General features: G+C 40.9%; 4 protein-coding genes and 1 pseudogene across 5 annotated transcripts; 2 read left to right on the top strand and 3 right to left on the bottom strand.

Moving 5' to 3' along the window:
* Nucleotides 1-2153: 2153 nt before the first annotated feature.
* On the top strand, nt 2154-7177 carry il12b2 (interleukin 12B 2). Its single transcript, XM_084551262.1, has 7 exons — nt 2154-2877; nt 2999-3256; nt 3459-3561; nt 3696-3886; nt 4182-4330; nt 4435-4545; nt 6226-7177. The coding sequence occupies exons 2-7, from the start codon at nt 3013-3015 to the stop codon at nt 6367-6369; spliced, it is 942 nt and encodes a 313-aa protein (XP_084407388.1). The 5' UTR covers nt 2154-2877; nt 2999-3012; the 3' UTR covers nt 6370-7177.
* Nucleotides 7178-7519: 342 nt separating this feature from the next.
* Nucleotides 7520-10238, top strand: LOC311492516 (protease-associated domain-containing protein 1-like). Its single transcript, XM_084550807.1, has 5 exons — nt 7520-7726; nt 7978-8078; nt 8159-8268; nt 8871-9038; nt 9134-10238. The coding sequence occupies exons 1-5, from the start codon at nt 7651-7653 to the stop codon at nt 9252-9254; spliced, it is 576 nt and encodes a 191-aa protein (XP_084406933.1). The 5' UTR covers nt 7520-7650; the 3' UTR covers nt 9255-10238.
* Nucleotides 10239-14100: 3862 nt separating this feature from the next.
* Nucleotides 14101-15014, bottom strand: LOC311492540 (uncharacterized protein; the record flags this gene model as incomplete). Its single annotated transcript, XM_084550830.1, has 1 exon — nt 14101-15014. The coding sequence occupies exon 1, from the start codon at nt 14986-14988 to the stop codon at nt 14101-14103; it is 888 nt and encodes a 295-aa protein (XP_084406956.1). The 5' UTR covers nt 14989-15014.
* A 1107-nt stretch (nt 15015-16121) lies between these two features.
* On the bottom strand, nt 16122-17726 carry LOC311492472 (uncharacterized protein). The gene has a single exon (XM_084550764.1). The coding sequence runs from the start codon at nt 17504-17506 to the stop codon at nt 16619-16621; it is 888 nt and encodes a 295-aa protein (XP_084406890.1). The 5' UTR covers nt 17507-17726; the 3' UTR covers nt 16122-16618.
* Nucleotides 17727-21364: 3638 nt separating this feature from the next.
* On the bottom strand, nt 21365-22154 carry LOC311492385 (annotated as a pseudogene). Its single transcript has one exon. The product of its transcript is annotated as an uncharacterized misc_RNA (transcript).
* Between the last annotated feature and the right edge of the window lie 1193 nt (nt 22155-23347).

The following is a 23347-nucleotide window of genomic DNA, read 5'->3' as shown; positions in this document are numbered from 1 at the left end:
CTGCTTTTGTTGTTGACTGTGTCTCTTGTCCCTTGTTTGAATAAGCTACTACTATGCGCCTTTTTAAATTGCCCCTTGGGGACAAATAAAGTGCTTTGAATTGAATTGAATTGAATTAAGTGTCGCCAAAGGCTCAACTACTGTAGAAGCCATGCGTACGCCAGCCATGGCGTTGACGTGAGGCACGTACAAATTCGCGGACATTTCACTCTTGATACATCTGAACTTTTCCGTGAACGAGTACGTACGGAACGTTTTTGTGCGTATGGAACGTTTTTGTGCGCACGTAACCTTCGTGCATGATGCCCCGGGAGCCTCCAAATTCACTAGATCCCAAACTGATAAAGGAGCTGTGGGATGATCCACAGAGGCCCTTCCCCTGAACCCATAGGACCCACCCCCTTCCCAAAAACATTCTGTTGCCTCAGAAGGCCCATGTCCCTTCTCTGATTAGTCACAACTGTTTTGGAGGCAAAAAGGGAGACCTGCACAATATTAGGTCATAATGTTGTGCTTAATGTGTTTAGTGTGTAAATCACTAAAGCTCTGATGGAAATGCTGGCAACAAGCTGTTTATCAAAAGGTTATATTTGCAGAAGAGAGTTTTACGCTTGCACAGTTATGACCCTATCTCTGACATCATGCAATAGGGTATTTTGTCATTGTCACTGAATATCAGCTGGCAATATGTACTTCTCAAAATGTGTTAACACACGATATGCGGTGAGGTTGTTCCCCCCCTTAGGCAGTATCGCTGGGTGTTATCTGAACTGAAATGACCTCGGGGCTCGACATAGCGGTGGACACAGTGTAAAATCAGATATGGACATGTTTTCAATTCTTGGGTTCATAAGAAAGTAACTCTTCACACTGACTGGGACTTTCTGGCATTGTTCTTCCTTTTAATTTAGAGGAAAAACAGGTGACTCAAAACCATCTTGGAACTAAAATAACAATTGAAATGTTTCGCTACTGTGACATGAAAAGTGCTAAGTGAAAAAACAGTGTTAAAGCATACGTTACTAGATCAAATTCAGGACTGAATTAAGTCAAACTGGAAAATCCGTCCAGGCAGTGACGACACATAAAGTGTACGATACGTTTTCTGCCTCCATAGGAGAGATAACGGATAGGATAGAACCACTGTAGGAACTTTTTTAGATCTGAATATCAGCAAATAACTTTACCTCTGTGTAATCTAAATGACTCTCTTACTGCACACACACAAATAATTCTATTAAGCTTTTAAGGAACTGAAACCTGAAACCGACTATTTATGTTCACATGACCTAACAGGTTTCGCAGAATTGTAGGTCTGCAGTCTATTTACTATTCACATGTCATGCTGTAGACGTTAGATAGTCATGAATATACTTTCTGAACTTACGAAAGACAAAAAGGAAAACTATGATGCCAGATATTAACGCTGCCTTCCAGCGTAGGTACTTCACATGACAGAAACGTGTGATCCATGGTCAGTAGGTGAGAGGAGAAATACAATTTTTCAAGTGAAAACTGAACGTCTCGTTCTAGTTCTGTCATAGTTGACATTTGGCTGTACAAAAAATGGGTTGCCCCTACATGACTAATGGGCAGGGAAAGTCCTGATGTCAGTCCCGTTCTTTTGTGAAATGCGTGCGCTGGTCTTCTCAAGACAATTGTCCATTATTTCTGGGAAGTCCAGGATTGAAAGTTGGAATTCGATTAGGATTTAGGAAGTATAATCAATGCAAAGATGTGCATTTTTTTTCCTTCACTTAATAAATCTTATTTCTTCAAAGTGCGGGGAAACGGTGAAAAATGCCGTATTTCTCAAAGCCCAGCTTGACATGTTCAGTTTGGTTTCACTGAGTGACTAACGATCCAAAAGCCTTTCTTGTATTAAAAGCAAAAATGTTTGAGAAACAGCAATCAGTGACTAAAAAAGTGAATTAATTATAAGAATATCTACCTGTGTCTGTAATTCACAATGGATCATTAAAGATATAATATATATCACAGAAGAAAACAGATATTTGGTTCCTATAAAGACTGAAAATGTGTTCCAGGTATGTTAATTAGAAAAATAGCCTTTCACATGCAGTGTTACGCTACAGTATTTCTCCATAAAAGTTGAGGGCAACCCCCCACCTCAGTGAACACCCACACATATATGTCTCTATCTCTCAGTCCATCACATTCGAAACTCACAGTTTATGTGTTTACGAAATTTGACATGCAAAACAGCATAGAGGAAATGCACAGCCTGCCATCAGAGCGTTCTTATCAGTCTACTATATTGGTCAGTTTCTGTCTCACCTACAAAGGTGCTAAAACAGTGGTAGTGATGGTGGTGATGGTGATGATGATGATGACGATGATGCAAGCGGCTCTCAACCCTATAAAAATTATGCTCAGTGAGCTGTTGGAGCATACAACCATCAGGATTGACACGGATGAACTTCTGCTCTTGCTTTTTTAAAGCCTCACATTCAGCATAACGCCATCCAGATGGTGAGTACTAACTACTGGGATTCAAAGCAGGGAATTAGATGCCTGATATACCACTGTTTACTGATTAATCTGCTCAGTCTGTGTGGCATTTTACTGTATGTATGTTAATAACAGAATCAGGAGCAAATGACCAACGTTGTTATTCTTGTCATTTTGCACTGTAACACATTTTCCAAATTGAATGCATTTAGCCGTCTGACATGTCCCATGTACAGATTTATGCTTTCTTTACCAAACAAAGATGAAATGGACAATACTGACTGGCAAATAACAGGATAATTAATCAATTTTTAATCCCTCAGAAGACCCTGTCCCTGTGGATATTTGGGCTTCTGTGCGCCAGCCTCACAGGAGCACATGGACTCAGCCCCTTTCCTCAAAACTGTATGTCTTGTTCAAATTCTTCTAACAATTTTGGCTTATCTCAAATGGTCTTGACTTGACAATGTATGTATTTTCACGCATGCACGTTCCTACCTGTCTGTACATGTCTTCTTTCGTGTAGACGTGGTGGCAAAAATGAACGATAAAGATCCAGTCACACTGACCTGCGCTACGGAGACCGAAGGAGCTGTCACATGGAAGTTTGACGACGCACCGGTAGAGGAGAGCGGTTTTGAGGACAACATCAAGCAGCACGGTCAAAATCTGAAAGTCTCAGACGTAGAGGCGCCCATGCTGGGAGAATACAGCTGCTGGAGAGGAGAGGAGATGTTGTCATCCACTCATCTGCTGCCTGAGAGTGAGGTGGATGAAGAGTTTGGTGAGGTTCTCTTGTTTTTTTATTTGTTGTTCTGTTTGTACACTGAAAATGATAGGAATGTCTCAATTAGGCAGTCTTACAGTGCCTATACACAGCCTGTATAGCACTGACAGAGACACTTTTAAGTCTGATACTGAAAATTAGCACACGCTGATGTACTGTAATATTAAAATCTTTTCCCATTACAAATTTGTCCCTGTAGATTCTCTCCTCACTTGTCGGGCAAAGTCTTACGACTGCAATTTCACCTGCGTCTGGACCCGCGAAGAACCCACAGCGCTGCGCCTTGGACTGGGAAGTGACTGGTAAAGAAAAAACAGCACAGAGAAATTTGAGTAAAGAAGTCAAAACTGCAGCTCACGGTGTTTAAAGCCAGGAAAAAAACATGTCTTTCTGAGTTACCTGCAGCATTTCATCCAGTCTCTGTTTGCTTCTGTAGCAGCCAAGGTCTGAAGTCATGCAGCTGGGTCAGCAGCAGTGACCAGCTCAAGGAGGGGGGATTCCAGTTTGAGCTGTCCCACACCCTCTCACCATACGCTGAGGAAAGCAGTATGCTGGAACTCACTGCTGAGGCCATCATCGACAACTCCATCCTCAAGAGAACCAAGAGATTTTATCTCAGAGACATTGGTGAGCTGAGTGAAACTGAGCAGCATTAAAGGCGTTAAAGGCAGAAGATTGTCACGTAAAGAGCAGATTTTGAAGTTCACAGGCACAGTGTAATTCAAAAGATACAAGGCTAAATGCCAACACTGATTTGGAAGGATGATATTTTAATACTAACAGTTAGTTTAGTCATAATGGTCTAAGGATACTTTATCCCTTTGACCCTTATCCTTAGAACCGTTATGACTAAACTTCAATTTTTTGAATTATACACATAGTGATTTTTTAAAAAATGTTTTCACTGTTGCACCCGATCCAGTTCAGCCCGATAGTCCCACGATTGTCAAGTGTCAGGAGGTGGAGCAGGACCTGAACGTGACCATCGACCCGCCATCCAGCTGGTCAACCCCTCACAGTTTCTTCAGTCTAGAGCATGAGATTGAATACATGTTTAAAGACAACGGCGAGGTACGCACACAGAGCCTTCACAGAAACAAACTCTTGTCAAGTCTAAATGCTTTTCATTCTCAACGTTTCATTTTTCTCTCCCCGTGTCTCCTGTCTGACTTTAGACTAAGCGCTCTTCATCTACCCTGATACCGAAGAGGATCAGCAAGCTGAGGGTCCGCTCCAGAGACTCACTGGTGTTCTCCTCCTGGAGTCAGTGGACTCCCTGGAAAAATGTAACCTACTGAAATTACTCGAGCCTAGTGCTCTCAGCTCTTGCTCTTTCTTTGTTCTTACATGTCTGCAGTGTCCTCTCACGTCCTCCCACCTGTTTTTCACATTGTGTTCCTGTCCCGTCTCTATCTGGGACTCTCACATACTGATGGCCAGGAGATAGCGTAGCACTCGCCAGGTTTTATTTACAGAAAGTCAGTACAACACACACTCATTGTTCATCTTATTTGGGACCGTACTCTAACTTTAAATCTATTTATTTGTATATATATTTATTATTTATTTCGAAATCATACACACAAAAAGTAAAGCAAACACCACTTTAGGATAAGAAATTGTAAAGGACTTCAAACTATAGCACTACTGACCAATTTTAAGTCCTTATGAGCAGAAAATGTAGACACTAAACATCAGTACACCGTTTAGGTTCCACAACACAGCTACTTCTGTGATTCAGTTTTAAATTGAATCAGTCGGTGTAAGATGTGGTTACGCAGACTTCTGTACTTTTGTCCATTTATGGGCGTTCACATTTACGTAATCAACTATTCAGAATGAATCACCGGTTATCTTATATACTGGAGGAGCCCAGTTTAGTCTGCACCTTAGACAGACTTTCACATGTTGTGGTTTTTTTTTCTTGTCCTTGTTACTTCTGTATAAGTGTATTGGTGTTTCTGTGTATTTTGGTGGTTTGCTGCAGTGCTAAACAAATGGCTATTAAAAGAGCTTTGTGCTTCCTTCCTCATATGTACACACTCCTTCTTCATTTATGTGTTGCTCATGTTACACGTACAGACAATGACAAACAGAAATTTCCATTTAAAGTAAATTAAATTTATCCCACGGGATAAATTTAGTATCTATCTATCTATCTATCTATCTATCTATCTATCTATCTGTCTATCTGTCTATCTATCTATCTATCTATCTATCTATCTATCTATCTATCTATCTGTCTGTCTATCTGTCTATCTGTCTATCTATGTGCAGGACAACATATTAGAAACATTAGTCACTGAGGGTGCATGCTGTGCATTCTGATGATACTTAGTCATGGACAAAACAGAAGGTCTGAGATGAATTTTTTGAAAGCAATATATAACACAGACGAAGTATTTTAAAAAGTAAAAGCTGTTTTATATACACACAATCAGATATCAAACAGGATAGGTGCTGTGACATAAAGGCAAACAGGGTTAGAGGCTCACTCTCTCAGAGGCTGTCAGATACAGTATAATGCTAATATTTTTAGCACATTAATATCATCAGCAGCGATTTACTTGCGTCTAGCTAATTATAGCGAACAAAGAAGTCAAGCAAACGTTTATCGTACAGTAACCTATAAAATTTCTGCGTTGACTGGTAATATTATCCATTTTTATCCCCGGAACAATGTAAGCAAACTGATGTCCAACAGAAATACTCCTGAAAAGTGAAAGTAAATTAACGTACTTGATGACAGCTTATCAATAAAGGAAGAGAAATAACGTGTCTTAAAATAGACAAAGATTAACACTTAGCACTACCACTTGAGTATGATAAGATTTTTAGATATTCATGGCTAGAACTTGCAAGGGCAACCTGACTTTTACATTTCAAATTTGCTAAGACATAAAGCATTGCTTGTTTAACTTTCAAATAATCGTTTCAGGCGCTAACCTGTCGTGAACTTGTTGCAGGTGAAAACAGGGAAAAAGCTTTGCAAATGCAAAAACCAGGCGAAATACTGCTGCCCAGAGATACCGTCTGGGTACTTCGACAACTGCAAGAAGAGAAGGAAGAAAAAAAAAACTAAAAACTCTGAGCGGAGTCAGGCATTTTGAAAAGAATATGCTCAACACGACTGTGAACATTTTGGGATTGGTGTAAAAATGTTTGTGCTGTTCATATGCAAAGTAATCAAGCATTGATTTGTTGGGTCAGTTTCAAGAATAAAACCCTGCACATGGTAAGTGTTTTGGAGGGGATTTCTGAAAGCTGTAAACTGAAGCGTGACATGGTTTCCTCTTATTCAGCCCAAATGTCTCTTGTTTGTGAATTTACCTCAGTTGCCTGGCTAAATACAACCAACAAATACTGGCTACATGAAGGTCAGGATATTTAGTTTTTGTTAAAACTGTTCTTCAATTAAGTCAATATTATGAATTTCCTTCTTTGTATGGAGGGTGGATTTGTGGTGATTGTTTAAAATTTGACACCTTTGTATCACAGAACTGTGCTTATTGTGAGTATTCCCTTTTCACAGAAGATATTTGGACTTGTCGTAAATGAAAAAATGTATAATGGCCCAGTTCCCTTTATCTGATTTCAGGGTCCCAGCACTGAGAATGGTGTGATGGCTCAGTATCAGACTGTTACGATGCTTAATGGGACACGCTAAGAGTAGAAAAAAATAACAAATGTTTGCTGTTACCCTCCAGAAAGAGTAATGCTTACACAAGTGTTACATGGTTGTATTTATATCTGCCGACGTGATGTTTTGTAAAACTTGTATACTGTGAAAAATTCATGCAATTTATAATTAAAGGACTTTATTACTAAACAGCATTTCATATGTACGAACACTTCGAAAGTATATTTTGGTACAGCGTATTTAGGTATGGCTGCTTTTGTAGTTGATTTAATTCCAAACCATATATATCTATTGGTTTAGATGGTGCAACTGGCAGACACACAACCCTCACACTTTTTTGTATGGATTAGCCAAACAATACATATTGTGTTATGAGAAAAGGGTGAAGGAAGGCTAAACTAGTACGATCATGGAGTTATGAGTGGCATCAAACCTCTTATGAAAGCCTGCAAAAAGAAGCCTAAAAGCACATATTCAGGTGTTGTAATAGATGTAAAAAAGAAAAAGAAAAACGAGGCTAAAGGGGCCTCATCTATTTTTTGCTCTGCAGCCGCCTGTCTGGTTAACCCAGGTTTGCGCGTGTACGCATGCGCAAGAAAAAGACACCCGGAAGTGGTTTCTAAACCCGCAGGTCTGTTGTTCAGTAACAGATGCACAGCTAGAAATGGACCCAACGCTGTACTCTAATTTAAAACCATTGCACTGAAGTCGCACCTGTGTCACGCTGTAGAGGCCTACAAATGTCTTGAACATGGCAAACGTGGCTCGGACGACAGCTTTAGTTTTATACCTGTGGAGTGTTTTCATGCAGTTCAGCAGCATGTCGGGTGAGCGCAATAAAACATGCTAGCAAACATTTCATTTAGCTAACAGTTGGTTTTAGCTTCGTTTTTATGGTAATTATGACTATTGGTCACTTGCTAGTTCTTAGGGTGAACTGAGTCATTCACTGTAAATTTCCATCTCATGTTACCCTGTTGTGTGGCTGACAAACACTGACTTATAGTTTTGATGATGCAGTTCTCGTCTCGACCACATCCTATCTGTGGTGAGAATTTTCTTGTGTGCACATCTCCAGGTCTTGGGGTAAATGAACTGCTGTATTTCCGTGTCATCAGCCCTGAGGAGATAGGGTACATCTTCAGTGCAGCACCTGCAAAAGATTTTGGAGGAGTTTTCGTGAGTACTCTGAGTTGTGTCCAGCGCATGCATCCGCTGTCACCCTCTGTTTGCCTCTCATTCTCTCCTTTGCTCCTCAGACTTCATCTTACGACGAGATCTTTCTCGTCCCCGCAGACCCCGCTGACGGCTGCTCGGACATGAAAGACACAGAAAACATTCAGGGACAAGTGATCCTGGTGGAAAGGGGGTACGCACACGTGCTTCAGCACATCGACTACGTGAACACAAACCAGTCGGGAAATATGGAAGCTGAGATCAAACCGGTTGAACAGTGCAGGGATAGGAAAGGAAACAGGTTAAAGCCGAGTTTCCGCTTGAAGAAAGAGTGTCACAGCCTTAAGAGATCAGTTTGAGCTCCTTCAACTCACACAGCCTGCCGCATACACACATAAGATCCTTCAGGCTTCCGCATGTGACAGGTTTATATAGTTTATCTATTCCTAAACCAAGTTATACATGGGTTGTACACTGCGAAACACACACAAAGATATTGACGTCAAACCTTCTTAACCTCAAAAGTAATTTTGATATTGAATCATCAATAACCAGATTCTTGTGTAACCGGTGACTTCTGACCAACAATAGTTTGCTCATAGTTTGGCATTCGACAGAAAAAGTCTTACCCACGCTCAGGTGTCATAAGCAGAGTTGTATGTAGACATCATTTGCAGATGTAATTATGGCGCTTATTCTATGGTGAGACGTGTTAAATGTGCTTTTACAACCAGTGTTTGTGGCAGATTTTGAAATAGTTTCTCACATTTCTTTCTACTTTTTTGTGCACCCCAGAGGTTGCTCCTTCGTACAAAAGGCCCGGCATGTGGAGGAAGCGGGAGGGAAAGCTGTTCTGATTGCTGATAACGCAGAGGACAATGACAGTCAGTACCTTGATATGGTCACCGATGGAAGCGCTGCCAAACCGAACATACCTGCCCTATTCTTGCTGGGACGCGACGGGTAAGAGAGACACTCAAAAGAAAATCATTCAGACCTGTTTTATTTAAGCATTAGTCTAATATCAGAATTAACTGCTCCTCTTCCGTGTGTCACAGGATGATGATCAGACGATCTCTTCAGAGACAAGGATTGCCTTGGGCAGTCATTTCAATTCCGGTCAATGTCTCCGCTCTGGCTTCGTTCCCACTCAAGCAGCCCCCGTGGACACTTTGGTAGAAATTACTCACCCACCTCTTCATCCACTTCCTCACCCAGTAATCAATCTTTCATCAGTGCTCACCCTGTCAACAGTAATAATACACTCTCAATAAGGAAATTTGTGGTGATAGAATCAGAATCAGTCAAACAACTTCACATGCCCCGGTGATGACTCAATAAATTTAACACATGTACACATGATTAGATCACACAAAATTTTGATGTGCAATTAATACAACACATGCAGAGTGATCTCTCTGGTCAAACTGTAATTCCTGTTTGTCTGCTTTAACCTTTGGACGTGGGCGGCTCTCTGATGAGAAATGGACATTCCTTCTCTAATGATAAATAAATGGAAAATGAAACTTTTGCATAAACAAATACCATGTATTACCTTTCTCAGTTTTTCAGACAACTTCACAGCACATGTACATTTTTTTTTTATTTTTTTGCCTGCTTCTGCTTTTTTGACCACACATACAGCATTCATGTTTTCAACCTTTAATGTGGTTAAATCAGTTTAGATAAGATAAGATTGATGAAATGATTCCAAAATACGTACACCAAGCGAGAGAAAACAGCCTTGCTGAAAATAATAATAGTAAGAATTATATTTCAGAGACATAGCATAAATAGTTTAAACATTGTTTCCTGCTCAAAGTAACCTGGAGTCCAGTTCTTGTAAAGCTCAGAGTAGTAATGGGCGGTGTAGATGATCCTGTATTACTTGTTCTCTTAAAAGTCACAAATTCTCCACAGTATTTTGCTTTCTTACATTCTTTGCCAACAAAGTTGCCTGTTGAAAATTGAAAAGATTGTATTGATGGCCTGAAACTAAACTGCAATAACAATAATAACATAACAATAAAAATGCAGAATAAAAGGAAGTGCCGGCGTTCCTGCAGCAGCGAGCGGCAGACCAGCGATATCAGAACAAGCGCTTAAACTGTCAGGAAAATATATGATCTTAGTATAACATTTATATTTACTGCCTTACTGCGTTAAGTTTGTTTGTTTATCCCAAACCAAGAGGATGGATCTCTGACCCCAAAAAGTACCTGATCACTCATGATTCTATACTAATCACACTCTGCGTGACTTTCAGTGGAGTTTTAGAGCGAACTCAAAGAATCCCACATTTACCAAAAACATCTTCAGTCCCCTGTTTATCATCCCAAATTACATCAAAGGTATTTTCCATGTAGCCGTTCCAGCTCTGTCTTTTGCGATGAGAATATAACTCAGTCATTGATGCTATCTGAAATGACTTGTTAATATCCCATGATCCTGTCTCAGTGCTGTGCCAATATTAAGTTTGTATTGTAAACTGGTTTCAGGGACGTTTGAGTGAAGTAGCCAAAATTTCCACAATTTGAACAAATCTGCTTCAAAACAGAAGTTAGTAATTAGGCTACAGGTATTGCTGGGTTTTAGTTTTTACCTTATTAAAACCCTAATGTAGCTGTCAGCTTAGTTTAAAAAAAAAAAAAAAAAAAAAAAACGTGTAGGTTTAGATGTTTTCTATTACGTCTTCATATTTAAATACACTCTCTTGCCAGCTCATTAAGATAACAGTCTTATCTTCATTAAGGTTATGGGAATTAACATTAGTTCAATGCAACTGAAAGCTGATGATTCATTTGTGTTTTCAGACTGACGGCTGTGGTTTGTGGTGCATATGTGTTCCTATTGTTTTGACAGTCCGCTTTTAGTCTGCGGGCTAGGCTAAAAACAGAAAAGCAGTTTAAGGGCACCATAAACTACATCCTCTTAAATGATCAAGTGAGTAACTAACTACACCGGCATCCCTTGTCTTCTTTACTGTCCTGTTAATAATGCAGTTACTTGGAAAGGTCATCTTTAATTTAAAATCTGCCAGGACTTGCAGTAAATACAACTTTAGACTCAATCCAAACAGAGCACGAGTTACACTTTTCTATCAACCACCCTAGCCACTCTTCTGGGTCCTTTGCAGCGGCAGCAGCAGATTTTGCCCCACACAGTTTTCCTCACGGCTGCTCTGAGCGACGGACTGGCCCACAGGTAGAGGGACGGGGTGCACAGAGCGTTGCCGCTGGATAAAAACCTCACCGGGTCCGCTGCGTCGTTTTTAAAGTAAACGTCTACACCTGTCAGACGAGACACGATCCTGTAGATCAACGCCGGGCTCCAGAGCACCAGAAAAGACGTGACCACCACTATTACGATCAACAGGGACTCTTTCTTACTGTCTCTCTCGGGGCCCGGCGGCTCTCGGTGCAGCTGGTGCCTGGCCACGACGAGCAGCTTAACCGTCATGGTCACTTTAACTACGATTATCACCTGCAAGCTTATTCTGCTGTACAGCTCCATCTGTATGGCTTTAGACAGGGGCACGATAAACTGCACAATCAGCTGACCATAAACGTACAACCAGCAGAACCCGTTGGCGCACACAGTGACTCTGATGCTGATGAAGCGGCCGTAAAAGAAAGGGTGGCACACGGCGAAGTACCGGTCGAACTGGGCGAATAGAAACGTCATGATGTTAACCCCGAGAAAGGAAGGCAAAATGTAATCGGTCACGTTTTTAGACGGGAACGTGACCCGCACGTCGAAGAGATACTGGTAGAAAATGCTGCAGCCGGTCAGGGTGTCGCATATGCTCGAGTTGAGCATGAACAGAAAGCGGTTTTGTCTTAACAGCGACCGGGTGGCGAGGATCCCGCACGCAACGGAGCCGGCCACAGCCACGGTGCTCACCCCGGACAAGGTGTGAAAAAGAAAAAGAAAGTAGTCCCCCGGACTGTTGAAGTCGACGCTCAGAGGGAGGAGGGTTATGTTGACGGAGAGGAGCATGGTAGGAGACTCTGAGCTGCGACACGGGCCACACATATATGCAGACCCAGTGGTTTTAAAGTTGTTGTTTTTTTTAATATATAGATTATTGGATGACGTGTAGGAGCAGAGTGATTGGTTGAAAACTGATAATAATGACGCCCTGTTTGTTTCTTCCTTCTCATGTAGTGATTTATTATTTAACACACGTTTCTTTCTTCGTCCCTTTATGGAAAGTAAATTATTATAGCCAGTTTGGATTTAAAAAAAAAAAAAAAAAAACAGCAGCGTGGAGCTGACCGTGGTTCTGAACCACTTTAATTCATTGAGCGTGGATGCTGTTCTTTTGGCTTGTCTCTCTCTCATAGTACAAATGCAGGGAGTCATGGCCAAGTGGTTAAAGGAGTGGACTTTAGACTGTAGGGTTCGTTCCCTGTGTGCCCTTGAGCAAAGTAAATAACCCCCTAGACTTCCCGTAGCTGCCCACAACTCCAAGTGGATGAATACAATCCAGGCATTTTTAATTTTACATCTTGATATAAACAACAACGAGGCAAATCATTTAATTTCTCTTTCCACGATCCACGTTTTATCTAGCTACATTTTATTTTGATTTACAAAGAAAAAAACTCACAGACTTATCACAAACCACAACAATTAACAGCCGAATCCGTAACACCGCTTTGCTTCCAGTCTCTAGATTTGTTTCCTTCGATTATTTGTGGACTCGCTAATAATGAACCACAACATTACTTAAGAGATTTAATATAATAATGATGTGCAATTAATACAACACATGCAGAGTCTTCTCTCTGGTCAAACTGTAGAAATTCCTGTTGGTCTGCTTTAACCTTTTGACGTGGGTGACTCTCTGATGAGACATGTATGGAAAATGAAACTTTTGCATAAACAAGTACCAAGAAAAAGTAAATAAGCATAAACAAGTACCAAGTACTTGTTTATGCTTGTTTACTTTTTCAGACAACTTTACAGCACATGTACATTTTTTTATTTTTTTTTTATTTTTTTATTTTTTTGGGTCTGCTTCTGCTTTTTTGACCACACATACAGCATTCATGTTTTCAGTAACACTTTTTCCGAATCAGTAACGCCGCTTTGCTTCCAGTCTCCAGATTTGTTTCCATCAATTATTTGTGGACTCGCTAATAATGAACCACAACATTACTTAAGAGATTTAATACAACTGCAAATAGTTTTGAAATGTTTCAGTTGCGCTTCGCTGAGCGCGCTCTTGGAGAAATATTAACTCGTCCGTGTTCAAACTTTACACGAAGAAACTACAGAAAAAACGTACAAACCGTATACTCAACATGCTGTGTTAGGAACATTTTCATATTCTGTTCAGCACCTCACACGTGGACAGCGCAACGGACAAGAAGAGAGACGATTTTTACCATGACTGCAAACAAAACTGGAAACATCAGTAATAAAAAAAGCATTTAAAAATGTTCTACTGCTTTTTAAACCATTACAGTTAGTCGTGTTAATCATCATCAGATCAGACAGTTTACTGAAGGCTACTTCACTTTTCATCGGCATGATTTTCCCTCACCACTTTTTCATCCCCCTCTGCTGCGAATATCAACTTCAGTATATCACTATCTTCTGACTATAGCGCGGTATAAAATTTACAAATGACCAGTTTGACACTGTCACTGAATCAACAGCTAACTGAGGTGAAACATGTAGCCTACGATCTTGTATGATCCGTTAAAGCGATTCAGGAAAACGGTGCGTAAAACCTCTGGCTGTAAATCAAGTATAGTTTTGATAGAAATCGTTCAGGGAGACAGAAAGAGACAGAGAGTAAGAGCTGACAAAAATCACAGGTGATTATGTTAATGCGGATTTTATCAATGCTGTCTTCATGGTCCTTGTTATTTCCAGGAATTATTGGGGTACCTTCCCATGACAGGAGCCGACTCTGAAGGAAAGGGTCACAGATCATTTTCGTGAGCAGTGATTGCAGAAACATCACAAATATATGTTCATATGGCTTGAACCGTGCGTGCAGAGCCTGCAGCTCTTACCTGTTCTTGCATCGTGGGCACAGTCTGCCCCACACTGTCTTCTTCACGGCTTCTCTCAGAGCCGGACTCCCCCAGATGTACACGGAAGGCGTGCACACGGCGTTGAAACGAGCCATGATGGCGAAAAGGTTGGTGGCCTCGTTCCTAAAAGTCAGCCCTCCTCCTACAAAAAATCTAATGACGATATTAACAAAAGAGGGGCACCACAACACCAGGAAGCTTATGACAACAAATATGATTATTCTCAGTGATTCTTTCTTGCTCTCTTTCTCGGCGCTGGGAGGGTCTCTCTCTACCTGGTACCTGGCTATAACATACAGTTTGATGGTCATGGCCACTTTCGTGAGCACGATCAGTTGAAAGAAGACGATGCTGAAGACGTACAGCTGTATGGCTTTGGAAAGTGGTATCAAATTCCTGGCGAGCAAGTGAGCAGAGTTGTAAAGCCAGCAGTAGATGTTGATGCCTATCACAAACTGTCTTGTTATGAAACGGCTGTAAATGTAAGGGTGGCACACGGCGAAATAGCGGTCAAATTGTGCGAACAAAAACGTCAAAATATTGACCCCAAGAAGTGACGGTAACACATTGTAAGTTCCGTTTCTAGACGGATAGCCCTCCTGAACATCAAACAGACCCAGATAATACACTGAAAACCCGACCAGCGTGTCACAAATACTAGTGTTCAGCATGAAAATAAACCTGTTTTGAAGGCGCAGCGCTCTGGTGGCCAAGATACCAATGACTACTGTTCCAGCTACGACAACAGTAGTTGTAGCGAACAGAAGCTGGAAAATAAAGATGAAATAGTCCTCAGGACTGTCGAAGTCCACCGAGAGAGGAACTCCTCCTGACATAGACTCTGTCGTGTTGGGGGGGAGCATTGTCTGTGCCTTAATGGTTCTTTAGAGAAACCATGATTTTATATGTACTGTGAATCACCAGCCTTGATCTCTTGAGATTGTATGAGCTCATGCTGTTTTTATTTTTTATTTCTTAATATCTAATGTCTCATGTTAAAGTCCTACAGAGACTTAACTATTTTAAATGTCACATTTTTTTCCTCACATCCATCACTTCTGTTCAGCTTGTGCTGAGCTGTAGTTCCTCATTCTAATGCAGCAACAGTATGATCAAATAATTATCAGATTATCTTATTGCAGCTTCGTTGCAAAATATGACCAAGCTACACCAATCAGCCACAACATTAAAACCACTGACAGGAGAAGTAAATAACACTGACCATCTTGTGACAATACAATGTTCTGCTTTTGGACCTGGTATTCATTGGTGTGGATGTTACTTAGACATGCAGCACCCACCTAGACCAGACCAGGCACCCCCACCCCATAGCAATGACACTCCTTGATGGCAGCAGCCATCCCCAGCAGGATGCAGCCTGACACAGACACACATAGGAGCATAACCAGTTTGGAGTAAACCACCCAGCAGCGCGGAGCTGACCGTGGTTCTGAACCACTTTAATCCACTGAGCGTGGATACTGTTCTTTTGGCTCGTCACTCTCTCATAGTACAAATGCAGGAAGCCATGGCCTCGTGGTTAAAGGAATGGATTTTAGACTATAGGGTTCATTCCCTACGTGCCCTTGAGCAAAGCAAATAACTCCCTAAACTTCCAAACTTCCCCTAGCTGCCGACAACTCCAAGTGAATGGATTAAATCCAGAGAATACATTTCTTGGATGTGTATATAGGCATACTCGGCCAATAAGGATTTACATTTTTGTTTTAATCGTTACGTTTTTATTATTATTATTTTTACATTAGGTACTTTAATGTGTTGGTGTCCTGGAAAGCACTTTGACATAAACAACAACGGAGCCAAACATTTCATTTCTCGTATCATTCCGTGTGCGTAACCTTCAAAAATGGAAAACTGTGTGTGTGTAACAAAACTGGAAACATCAGTAATAAAAAAGCATTTCAATTTTTCTAATGCTGATCAAACCATTGCAGTTAGTCGTTTTAATCATCACCAGGTCAGACAATTTACTGAAGGCCACTTCAATTTTCATCTGCATTATTTTACCTCACCACTTTTTCATCTCCCTCTGCTGCGAATATAGACTTAAGTATATCACTATCTTCGGACTATAGCGCGGTATAAAATTTAAAAATGACCAGTTTGACACTGTCACCGAATCAACAGCTAACTGAAGTGAAACATGTAGCCTACGATCTTGTATGATCCATTAAAGCGTTTCAGGAAAACGGTGCGTAAAACCTCTGGCTGTATATCAAGTATAGCTTTGATCGAAATCATTCAAGGAGACAGAAAGAGGCAGAGAGTAAGAGCTGGCAAAAATCACAGGTGATCATGTTAATGCAGATTATATCAATGCAGTCTTCATGACTTCATTACCGTTCCATGACAGGAGCCGACTCTGAAGGAAAGGGTCACAGATCATTTTCGTGAGCAGTGATTGCACCAGTGGAGAAATATCACAAATGTATGTGCATATGGCTTGAACCGTGCGTGCAGAGCCTGCAGCTGTTACCTGTTCTTGCATCGTGGGCATAGTCTGCCCCACACTGTCTTCTTAATGGCTTCTCTCAGAGCCGGACTCCCCCAGATGTACACGGACGGCGTGCACACGGCGTTGAAACGAGCCATGATGGCGAAAGGATTGGTGGCCTCGTTCCTAAAAGTCAGCCCTCCTCCTACCAAAAATCTAATGACTAAATTAACAAAAGAGGGGCACCACAACACCAGGAAGCTTATTACAACAAATATGATTATTCTCAGTGATTCTTTCTTGCTCTCTTTCTCGGCGCTGGGAGGGTCTCTCTCGACCTGGTACCTGGCTATAACATACAGCTTGATGGTCATGGCCACTTTTGTGATCACGATCAGTTGAAAGACGATGATGCTGATGACGTACAGCTGTATAGCTTTAGAAAGTGGAATAGAATTCTTGACAAGGTAGAAACCGAAGTTGTAAAACCAGCAGTAGATGTTAATGCCTATCACAAACGGTCTTTTTATGAAGCGGCTGTAGATGTAAGGGTGGCACACGGCGAAATAGCGGTCAAATTGCGCGAACAAAAACGTCAACATACTGACCCCTAGAATTGACAGTACAATATCGTAAGTTCCGTTTCTAGATGGATACCCCTCGTGAACGTCAAACAGACCCAGATAATACACTGAAAACCCGACCAGCGTGTCACAAATACTAGTGTTCAGCATAAAAATAAACCTGTTTTGAAGGCGCAGCGCTCTGGTGGCCAAGATACCAATGACTACTGTTCCAGCTACGACAACAGTAGTTGTAGCGAACAGAAGCTGGAAAATAAAGATGAAATAGTCCTCAGGACTGTCGAAGTCCACCGAGAGAGGAACTCCTCCTGACATAGACTCTGTCATGTTGGGGGGGAGCATTGTCTGTGCCTTAATGGTTCTTTAGCGGAACCATGATTTTATATGTACCGTGAATCACCAGCCTTGATCTCTTGAGATTGTATGAGCTCATGTTGTTTTTATTTCTTGAAATTTAATGTCTCATGTTAAAGTCCTACAGAGACTTAACTATTTTAAATGTCACATTTTGTTCCTCACATCCACTTCTGTTTAGCTTGTGCTGAGCTGTAGTTCCTCATTCTAATGCAGCAACAGTATGATCAAATAATTATCAGATTATCTTATTGGAGCATCATTGCAAAATATGACCAAGCCACACCAATCAGCCACAACATTAAAACCACTGACAGGAGAAGTAAATAACACATAAGAGCATAACCAGTTTGGATTAAACCACCCAGCAGCGTGGAGCTGACCGTGGTTCTGAACCACTTTAATCCACTGAGCGTGGATGCTGTTCTTTTGGCTTGTCACTCTCTCATAGTACAAATGCAGGAAGCCATGGCCTATAGTGGTTAAAGGAGTGGACTTGAACTGTCGGGTTCGTTCCCTACGTGCCCTTGAGCAAAGCAAATAACTCCCCAAACTTCCAAACTTCCCCATAGCTGCCCGCAACTCAAAGTGGATGGATTAAATCCAGAGAATAGATTTCTTGGATGTGTATACTCGGCCAATAAGGATTTACACTTTTTTTTAATCGTTACTTTGGGAAATTTAATCCGTGTTCCTGTCTTTATCCATCCCCATCTAGCAAATTATGTGGTGAGTAGCAGTTTTATTTAATTCGTAAATTGGTGCAAAGTATATTGGCGATGTTTTCAGGTTGTTCTCATCAGCCTCTTGAATATGTGCATGGCCTGACAGAGTGATTGAGTAGCTAGCCTAATTTTCACAGATGATAGTTGATTGCCACATGTCTAAGGTAACCTGTGGACACACATGTTGTACCAGTGAATCCATGAAGCATAATTATGATGCCTTAATGGCGTAAATACAGCACGCACCACAACGTGAGACTTCTGTTCATGGTGTTTATTGGCTGGTGTTCCTGATTCAAAATGTTAGTTCAGACTGAGTGCTGAAGAAGCTTTCTTTTACTGTAACTTTTTCTAGTATAAGATTGTTTTTTTCTATTGTAGTTTATTATTAATCACTGTTGTTGTTACCATATTTGCCATTAATTAATGAATCTATGGCAGCCAGTGTATTATTTGATCTATTAATTGTTTGGTGAGTGTTTTTGGCATAATTTTAGTTGGACTGTACAGTTTTTGACAGGTTTCTTTGACATTACAGGTACTGCAGACTATTTGCTGCTGCGCTGCTGATCAAAGTAAGTCCTTGCCGTTCAGGTGAACAGGTGAAAGGAGTTGTTATTCATGCTGCACAGTGCTTCACAGTGCGGTTTACTGTTTATTCAATCATAACAGTCAAGTTTGCGGTAATGTTTTCTTATCAGATATGTGCACATCAGTGTAACGACTCAGTTGCCTGTGTGAGACACATGAAAATTCACAGCAGTAAGCCCAATTTAGAACTGTGGTGTTGTATGCCTAACTGCAAAAGGGCTTTTTGAAAATGTGCAGGTCTGAAAGCACGTCTATAGACAGATCATAAGAAACATGATACTGAGTCCAGCTTGATTTTACTCTCACCCTAAAGTTCACATTAAAGAAGGACGAGCAGTTAGTTGCATGTCATTTTATAGATTTTGATTAGACATTTACCACGGTGTCAGCTTTTACTTCTCATTTATCCAGAAAACATAAACAAAGCGCAGAGGGAAATCTAATGGCGTCCATTACTGACTTAGAAGGTGCAAGTGGATGCAGCTGACAATACTGAGCATTTAGAGGTTACCCCAGAAAATACTGATGATACGTCGTCCTTGAGGAATCTGGCGCTCTTTTATCTTAAGCTGCAAGCAAAGTTGCTGCTTCCATCATCCACCACTCAGACAGTCATTGAAGATTTGCAGTCAATCCGTGACGTCAGCTGGTCACAATTCCATTTTACACTGAATGAGAAATTGCATTTTCTGCTTTTTATTGTGTTGTTCATGTAAGTGAGTTACACAACTTGATTTTTACACTGTCTGAAGAGACGCTATTATTTTTCAGGCCCTGAGCGAGGCACTAAGGCTGGATGTGGCAAAGTCTTGTCAAAAAGAGGACAACAGTCAACCCACGTGTATCCACTCTGCTGAGAAGACTCGTGGACTTTTAGTGGGACTTCATTTAAAATGGTGAGATTATTCAATCCCATACACACACAGAGACACCAGCTTGTCTCATTGTTTTAATTCTTTCTCCCTCTCAATTTCACCCTCTTTCTCTCTCCCTTACAAGGTAGAAAGTCTGAATCCCTGTTATTCTCGCTGAGTTACTTGTGCCCTGTTTGTGAACATACACGTACGACTGTTTGAATGTTTCACGCTGACAGGTTATGACTGTCTGAGGTGTTAGGTCAGGACTTTGGATATTTTTTCAGAGCTTGTGAAACTTTTCTTTGGATTTTTATGTTGATGGATCACGTTACTATGTATAGCAGATTACAAGAGGATACGAAGGGCACACACACATCTGAGAGTTTGTAAATGCATGATTTATTTATTTCTCAACTGTCTGTAACTGTCAGTACTTCACAAAGAAAGCAAGTTGCCAGGTGCTGTTATTGCTGTCAGAATGTGGAGATTCTAAATTCATGTTAAAATAAAAGTCAAAGTGCATTAAGAACATGTGTTTTTTTTTTCACATCACAATTACATGCTGATCTATTCTAAATTCACAAACCACATTTTGTTGTAGTTTGTAGAATTTTTTGCGAAGACTGATAATGTATTTTTAAACAAATCAGTTGAATGTAAAGTCTTGTGAAAGTAAGCTTAAAAACAGTAAACGCTGTATTTTTCACTAACAGTACAAAACTGTGACACTAATTTTAGTGACAGTAAAAATATGTTAATTTTACAGTAACATAATGGCAACCCTGGTGCCAGTTCCTTCCTGTTATTTTACAGGAAAATACTTAACAGTTTATCACAAAACACAGTTAACGATATCAGTAACACTGCTTTGCTTCCAGTCTCTGATTTTGTTTCCATCTGTATTTCTATCTGTGGACTTGCTAATAATGAACAATAATATTATTTTAGAGATTAAATAAAATTGCAAATAGTTTCAAGTCATGGACATATGTTTAAGTCGTATCATTCCGTGTGCGTAGTCTTCAAAAATAAATGTTTCAGTTGCGCATCGCCTATGTTCAAAGTTTACATACAACAACTACAGGGGGAAAAAAACATTTTAATTTTTCTAATGCTTATTAAACCATTACAGTTAGTCGTGTTAATCATCATCAGATCAGACAGTTTACTGAAGGCTACTTCAATTTTCATCGGAATAATTTTCCCTCACCACTTTTTCATCCCCCTCTGCTGAGAATATCAACTTCAGTATATCACTATCTTCGGACTATAGCGCGATATAAAATTTAAAAATGACCAGTTTGACACTGTCACCGAATCAACAGGTAACTGAGATGAAACATGTAGCCTACGATCTTGTATGATCCGTTAAAGTGTTTCAGGAAAACGGTGCGTAAAACCTCTGGCTGTATATCAAGTATAGCTTTGATCGAAATCATTCAGGGAGACAGAAAGAGGCAGAGAGTAAGAGCTGGCAAAAATCACAGGTGATTATGTTAATGCAGATTATATCAATGCAGTCTTCATGACTTCATTACCTTTCCATGACAGAAGCCGACTCTGAAGGAAAGGGTCACAGATCATTTTCGTGAGCAGTGATTGCAGCAGTGGAGAAATATCACAAATGTATGAACTGCATATGGCTTGAACCGTGCGTGCCGAGCCTGCAGCTGTTACCTCTTCTTGCATAGTGGGCACAGTCTGCCCCACACTGTCTTCTTCACAGCTTCTCTCAGAGCCGGACTCCCCCAGATGTACACGGAAGGCGTGCACACGGCGTTGAAACGAGCCATGATGGCGAAAAGGTTGGTGGCCTCGTTCCTAAAAGTCAGCCCTCCTCCTACCAAAAATCTAATGACGATATTAACAAAAGAGGGGCACCACAACACCAGGAAGCTTATGACAACAAATATGATTATTCTCAGTGATTCTTTCTTGCTCTCTTTCTCGGCGCTGGGAGGGTCTCTCTCGACCTGGTACCTGGCTATAACATACAGTTTGATGGTCATGGCCACTTTTGTAATCACGATCAGTTGAAAGACGGCGATGCTGAAGACGTACAGCTGTATAGCTTTAGAAGATGTAAGGGTGGCACACGGCGAAATAGCGGTCAAATTGCGCGAACAAAAACGTCAACATACTGACCCCTAGAATTGACAGTACAATATCGTAAGTTCCGTTTCCAGATGGATACCCCTCCTTAACATCAAACAGACCCAGATAATACACTGAAAACCCGACCAGCGTGTCACAAATACTAGTGTTCAGCATGAAAATAAACCTGTTTTGAAGGCGCAGCGCTCTGGTGGCCAAGATACCAATGACTACTGTTCCAGCTACGACAACAGTAGTTGTAGCGAACAGAAGCTGGAAAATAAAGATGAAATAGTCCTCAGGACTGTCGAAGTCCACCGAGAGAGGAACTCCTCCTGACATAGACTCTGTCGTGTTGGGGGGGAGCATTGTCTGTGCCTTAATGGTTCTTTAACGAAACCATGATTTTATATGTAGGGGCCTACCGTGAATCACCAGCCTTGATCTCTTGAGATTGTATGAGCTCATGTTGTTTTTATTTCTTGAAATTTAATGTCTCATGTTAAAGTCCTACAGAGACTTAACTATTTTAAATGTCACATTTTGTTCCTCACATCCACTTCTGTTCAGCTTGTGCTGAGCTGTAGTTCCTCATTCTAATGCAGCAACAGTATGATCAAATAATTATCAGATTATCTTATTGGAGCATCGTTGCAAAATATGACCAAGCTACACCAATCAGCCACAACATTAAAACCACTGATAGGAGAAGTAAATAACACTGACCACCTTGTGACAATACAATGTTCTGCTTTTGGACCTGGTATTCATTGGTGTGGATGTTACCTAGACATGTAGCACCCACCTAGACCAGACCAGGCACCCCCACCCCATAGCAATGACACTCCTTGATGGCAGCAGCCAACCCCAGCAGGATGCAGCCTGACACAGACACGCATAGGAGCATAACCAGTTGGGATTAAACCACCCAGCAGCGTGGAGCTGACCGTGGTTCTGAACCACTTTAATCCACTGAGCGTGGATACCGTTGTTTTGGCTTGTCACTCTCTCATAGAACAAATGCAGGAAGCCATGGCCTCGTGGTTAAAGGAATGGATTTTAGACTATAGGGTTCATTCCCTACGTGCCCTTGAGCAAAGCAAATAACTCCCTAAACTTCCAAACTTCCCCTAGCTGCCGACAACTCCAAGTGAATGGATTAAATCCAGAGAATACATTTCTTGGATGTGTATATAGGCATACTCGGCCAATAAGGATTTACATTTTTGTTTTAATCGTTACGTTTTTATTATTATTATTTTTACATTAGGTACTTTAATGTGTTGGTGTCCTGGAAAGCACTTTGACATAAACAACAACGGAGCCAAACATTTCATTTCTCGTATCATTCCGTGTGCGTAACCTTCAAAAATGGAAAACTGTGTGTGTGTAACAAAACTGGAAACATCAGTAATAAAAAAGCATTTCAATTTTTCTAATGCTGATCAAACCATTGCAGTTAGTCGTTTTAATCATCACCAGGTCAGACAATTTACTGGATTTTATACTATAGGGTTCATTCCCTACGTTTCCTTGAGCAAAGCAAATAACTCCCGAAACTT

Source organism: Chelon labrosus (assembly GCF_963514085.1).
Source record: "Chelon labrosus genome assembly, chromosome: 9".
Lineage (NCBI taxonomy): Eukaryota > Metazoa > Chordata > Actinopteri > Mugiliformes > Mugilidae > Chelon > Chelon labrosus.
The sequence above is the reverse complement of the archived record's forward strand: the minus strand, read 5'-3'. Positions and strand labels throughout refer to the sequence as shown.